Below are 6,000 nucleotides of genomic sequence, written 5' to 3'. Positions count from 1 at the left end.
AAGGTATCTTGTCAGAGCGATCAGAAGGCCTCTTCAGAAGTTTAGAGACTACCTGACCTAATGAATGAATATTTGCCAAGTTATGAAAAGTATATTTTGGTTGAAGAAGGATGTCTGCCATCACAGGGTCAAGTATAAGCTTATCTTAATAATGTAGGCCCTGCCTTTTAGGGCTTAGCATTATATTTCGACACATATATTATGGGTGGCGGCGTCAGGCTTGCCGGTAGTTCACAGAACAGACCGGCAGACACGGAGTGAGCCGATCCGGAAAAGGTGTCAATGGGCCTCATTACAAGTTCGGCGGTCGCCTTGCCGGTAAAACCAGCAGGCTGCCGCTGAACCTGCAAATTTTACTGGCGCCCGGGAATGGCCAATTACCGGGTCATTACGGCCCCGCCGGACCCGGTATTTGCCCATTCCCGGGCACCAGTAAAACATGCTCCCCATTCCCATTTGAGCCCACTAGGGCTCAAATGGGAATGGGGAGGCCGGATGCATCGGCACCATTCAGAATGGTGCCGGTGCATCCGACATGCTCTGCTCATAGTTGTCGGTTGGCACCCGCAAGCAGAACTCGTAGTTTGCCAGTCCAGTAACTATGGTACCGGCAAGCATACCGGCATCATAGCTACCGGACTGGCAAACTTGTAATGAGGCCCAGTAACTTTGTAACCGCCACCTTATTTCTGGACTGGCTCACTTATAATGTGGGTCCACATGTCTCTAGTTATTCTGATGCATTCACCGGAGCTTAGAGGCATGTTAGCGGAACTGTCATGGCCTTAACGTTGTGCCATTTAGCAAAAGGTCTAATGAGGAAAGATGACAAATAAACCAGCCTTGGCAGTATAGTCAGCAGACCAACAACCTTGATCGCATCCTTCTATTTTATTCACCCTCTGTTTTACTGTTCCCATCAGAATTTAGGGCCATTACTGCACCCCTTGCACCCATCAGTAAAATATCCCATGTCTCCCTGAAAGCGCTAAACTCTCCAAATTGCTGGAATAGACTAAAGACATTCCAAATCGCCATTACATGTTGAAAACTCGGATAGTATACCCATCATGTTGTGTGCTTAGCCACTCTGGTAGGTTACTTTTATTTTGGACAACAAAACCAAAAAAGGTTAAGTTCCACTAGGTAAATTGCGCTGCTAGACTCCAAATATTTCCAAAGGCTGCCAATGAAATGACAGATTGAAATCCAGCAAAATTAGAAACACACAAATGAATGTCCAATGTGTCTTGTAATCAAGTAATTTTCATCAGCCAGAGTGATTTGCCGACACGTGTTTCGACCTTCTGCAGTCTTTCTCAAAATCTGGAATTCCATACACAAACAATACAATGAATCAACCCCAATAAACCAAGACATTTTTTGCATGAGAATAACCAAGAAAACATTACATTTGAATTGTCACATGTGCATCCATGTGGATTCCAGAGGATGAATACATGTGATAACAAACAAATGTGAAAATAATATAAGGATGTGAATACATACATTACCAAGATAAGCATATCATGGTCGTAATACATGTTCCAGGACCATATCATCATGGAGAGTATGCAACAACAAAAAAAATCAAAGAAAAGAAAAGCTGCTATTCTATTGAATTTCCTAACTTTAACCAAGTGGTTGCAAGCAGAGGGAGGACACGTGGCTCTATTTAAACAGCGATGCTCCTGTTGAATGCATGTTCTCAATGAGATTGCAACACTATACAACGTCTTGCTGTCCACGTTCCACTTTTAAGATGCACAATGTTGAATCGATCAGTTCTGAGTTTCAGAAGTGATTTACTTCTGACGTTGGGCGGGGCTACGGACCTTACACGAAGAGTTTCGGTTTCGTTTCTCTCTCTGCAGTAGGGCGCTGCCACTGGCCCGCCAGCAGACGAAAGAGGAACTGGTGGCCAGTTAGCGGAGATAAAACGCAGCTGCAACATGGAGCAAGAAACGAGGTTTTGCGGCAACTGGTAAGACTGCGGATTTTTCTTAATTCATTACTTAAATTCATCGTCACTGTGAGAGTCCCTGGACGGTAGAATCGCAGATCTGCATTGCTGGAAATTGTCTTGAGAACACTTTAAAAGCTTGTCGAATTAGGGCTCATTGAAGAACATACCCGGTTAGTTTTGTTTTTCCATCCACTGACATTTTAGTCTGTTGGAAAGTATATGTCCTGGTAACACGGTGAAATACAGGAAGGTGCGAGTTGTTTTCTCCTTGTGATTGGTGTTTCTGCTCAGAAATGTTCCTGGATGTATCGTTGTGTATCCTGCCAGTATGTGAACACCTTATCTGATCAAAGTTTCATGTCACACTCTAAAAGGTAATTTGATGTCATCATTATGCCAATTAGAATCACGCTTCAAAAATACGACCTCATTTTTGGCCAAAGAAAGTTGCCAAGTATGACTTAGTTGTCGGTGTGGTTGGTGCACTTGAAGTGCCCCCTCACGCCTCCCTCACCCACAGCTCAAATGACAAGACAATGCACTTTTTGTTTCATTTCCAAAACTGCCCATGGTTATTAAAAGTTCCTGTATTTTACAGGTGAACTTGCTGCAGACTCGTTGAGATAAACAGCTGCCAAGGGGTGTCACATCACACATGGAGCATCACACATCATCACGCTTGACATGCCATGTCATGTGTGATGCTGCCTAGTTCAGCCACTTCTGTTTTAGTTAATGGCATTACATGATCTGTTCCAGATTTTTCAGGTGGTAGATTTTTTTCCTCACTTTTGCAGGGCACTGAACATTATTATTATTTTATTATTGGCGGATTTATTAAGCGAGGACCTAGCTTCAGGAAGCACAAGAGTGCTTTACAGTCATAGGGGTAAAAACCCGGTGAGGGAAGTAGATAAACAAAGGAACAGGAGCAAACAACAGGGGATGGGGAGTGATGGCAATTTGGCAGCAAGAGATCTACAAGCAACAAGGAGAGGAAAAAGTGGGGAGCATATCACCCACTGATGGGGAGTGGAGGGTGTGTGGACATAGGTGTTAGGAAGGGGCCATATATTGAAGAGCAGGTTCTTAAGCTCCTTCCTGAACTGTAGAAGTGAGGGGGAAGTGTGATGTTGACAGAGAAGGCCTGTCTTCTGGTTCTTTCTTTCCTGCACTCGCAGATTTTAAGTATGCACATGTCCTTACGCCTGGTGGATTGTAGGCCTCCAGAGATGCTGAGTTTCTCATTGAGGTAGCTTGGGGACTTCAGGGTGACAGCCTTGTAGATGGTGCAGCAGGATTTGAAAATTATACAGGCATGCAGCGGCAGCCTTTGATGAAGGTTGGGGTGGTGTGGTAGAATTTGCAGAGTCCTTTCATGAGTCGTGCTGCAGCATGCAGGACACATGTCAGGGGTGCCGTTGTAGATGCCGGAAGGCCTTCCAAAAGGGCATTGCCTCCATCCATGTGGGAGAGGACCAGGGCTTGGCTAGCAGATCTGAAGTTGTTTTCTGGGTTGGAGGGCTTGATTTGCCACAGAAGAGAAATTTTGTACCAAGCTGTTTGTATTCTTCTTGCTATGTGTTGTTTGAAGGAGAGGTGTCTGTCGATGTCAAACCCAAGGGATTTGGTGCCGGTGGTCAGCTGGGGTCCGAATCCCTTGTAGTTCATAGCAGAGAGACAAGTCTGGATTTCAGGGTGTTCGATATTGTTGTGCAGCAGTAGGAATTCAGTCTTGGAAGGGTAGAGGTTCAGGTAAGCTCTGGATATCCACGACTGGATACATTTGGATATCAAAAATAAACTTTAGGAGGGAAGCTAGATACTTTTTAAATTTTATTTGTTTTTATTGATTTTAAACATATTCCAAACAACAACATGTCACAGAAATATGTCAGCATCTGTTACATTTAACGTTTTTGTATCTTACCCCCAACTTCCACGCCTCTCCTCCCCTCCGTTCCAACTCCCCCCTCCCCTTGTCTAACCTTGACTCTAACCTTCCTTCTGTCCTCATTCTCCTCGATCTTTCTTCTGCTTTTGATACGGTCAACCATGGCATCCTGCTCAATCACCTCCGTGATATCCTGGGTATCAATGATCAGGCCCGGGTCTTGCTGACCTCCTTTCATCAATGCATGTCTAATGCTCACTGACCAACTTGATTATCTTTTCTTCTTTGAAGGCAATGGTTTTTGAGAAGTAGAGGCAGATGTGGTAGCCTCCATAGGTTGTTCCAGATCACAGTTATCTGCACATTCCAGGTCACTTAAGAAGGCCTCTGCCCCTTTACTTTCATTGAAGGAAAACAGCCTGCCATCCTTAACAACACGGAAGATGGCAGGATATACCACATAGTATTTGAGGTTCTTCAACTTTGCCTTGTCTTTAGCAGCTTTGAACTCTCTTCTCTTATCAAGAACATTTCGGCTGAGGTCCCCAAATATCATCACCTTGTGACCATTCCAGGATAAATCATGCATTTCCCGAGCTTTTCTCAGCACCATTTCTTTAATTGGAAAGCACTTTGGAATTTGAACACAAAGTGCCTGGAGCGCTGTCCCTGTGCTGGTTTTGGTCCCAAACTTCGATGAGCCCTCTCCAACTCCAGATGTATCTTGGGGTCCAGTTTGAGCACAGAGACCAACACCTTTTCAATAAATTCCATAGGTTTGCCTCTCTCCATGTCTTCAGGAAGGTCAGCCACCTTCACATTGTTCCACCTTGAAAAATATTCCTGCTCAGAGAGTTTCAAAAATAGCTTTTCATTTCTTGATTGCAGGTCTTTAATCTGGCTTTCCATCCTTTCCACAGTGCCATCCATACAATTCAAATGGGATACAACTTTGTAGAAGTTTGTAGTTAGTTCAAAGTATCTCTCTTCTGCCCTAGTCATCTTAGCCTTGATCTCATTCACATCCAAAGTCAATTTAGTAAGCATGTCTAGGATCTCTCTCATCAGAAGTCCTCTCACCATCTCCTTTCTGCCTCTTAGCAGGTTGTTTTGTATCTGGTGAGACCGGTTCAGCCATAGGGTAGAGTAAGAATCAGTTCAGGTGCAGGAGCCCAGCCTTCAGGCAGCCATCTCTGGAGTTGCCAGTTCTACAATCCATGCAACAGCCTCTTTCTAAATCTGCCTGCCTCTACTCTCCGAACTCTACAACTTATCCAGAACAGGACTGCAAGACTTGTCCTTGGCCTCAAGTCCAGGGATCGCATCTCTCCAGCTTTGAAATCCCTGCTCTGGCTCCCTGTGGTGGCAAAGATCAAGTTCAAGACCCCTTGCATAGTCCACAAGGCTTTCTGGGGCCTGGGACCGCACTACCTCCAACTCTCTCTTCCTAAACATCTCCCTTCTTGAGCTCTCCGATCATCCACTTCCAACTCTTTGAAGGTCAGATGCTTTTCCAAGCAAAGAGTTGGGGCAGATCCCTCTCTTCGAATGGGGCCTCCCTCTGGGACAGCCTCTCTCAAACTTGAGGAGAACCACCTCTAGTTCCGGAAGCAACTCAAGACCTTCCTTTTTGCTTCTGCTTTCTCTCTTCCTATTCCCTGCTGATGTCCTGACTGCTCCACGCACTGGTCACCTGGCTACCCTCTGAACTCGGGCCCAGGCTCCTGCATGTCCAGTTGCCCTTGCACTGCTTCCGGGCTCCCCCAGCACTTACAGTGCCTTCTCTTCTGCCCATTCCCCCCGGCACTTCTCCCCTCCCACTTCCCTGCTCTTGCGCGATCTGAATGACAAAGTGCCTAGTAAGATTGATGTTTTTGGCCTCCCTCTGTATCCCCCTCTTTGTCTTGTCATGCCGATAAACACCTATGTTCAGGAGCGTTATAAATGCCATATCATATCTGCATAGGGAGACACACACAAGTTCCCTGATGCCAGAGAGATGGTCAGCTCCTTATAAAAGGAAGGGCATATGACAGAAGGGCATATGACAGAATGCAATCAGGGTCAGGAGAAGAGCTCATTTGGAGACGGTTATTGAAGAGTGCAGAAGAAGCTGGATCAATGGACAGGACACCAGAGA

At 45.5% G+C, this 6,000-nt stretch overlaps 1 protein-coding gene across 2 annotated transcripts in view; it reads left to right on the top strand.

The window, feature by feature from the left end:
• Positions 1-1,853: 1,853 nt before the first annotated feature.
• The window catches only part of XAF1 (XIAP associated factor 1), a 415,035-nt gene continuing 410,888 nt past the window's right edge, over positions 1,854-6,000 (top strand). For both annotated transcript variants that reach the window (XM_069653416.1, XM_069653407.1), the window contains exon 1: positions 1,854-1,984. In XM_069653416.1, the coding sequence (XP_069509517.1) occupies positions 1,953-1,984 (32 nt within the window). In that variant the 5' untranslated portion in view covers positions 1,854-1,952. The remainder of the gene's footprint in view (positions 1,985-6,000) is intronic.

The sequence above is a fragment of the Ambystoma mexicanum genome, chromosome 1p, assembly GCF_040938575.1.
Source record: "Ambystoma mexicanum isolate Mex_15411 chromosome 1p, UKY_AmexF1_1, whole genome shotgun sequence".
NCBI lineage: Eukaryota > Metazoa > Chordata > Amphibia > Caudata > Ambystomatidae > Ambystoma > Ambystoma mexicanum.
This window is presented reverse-complemented; position numbering and strand designations above follow the sequence as displayed.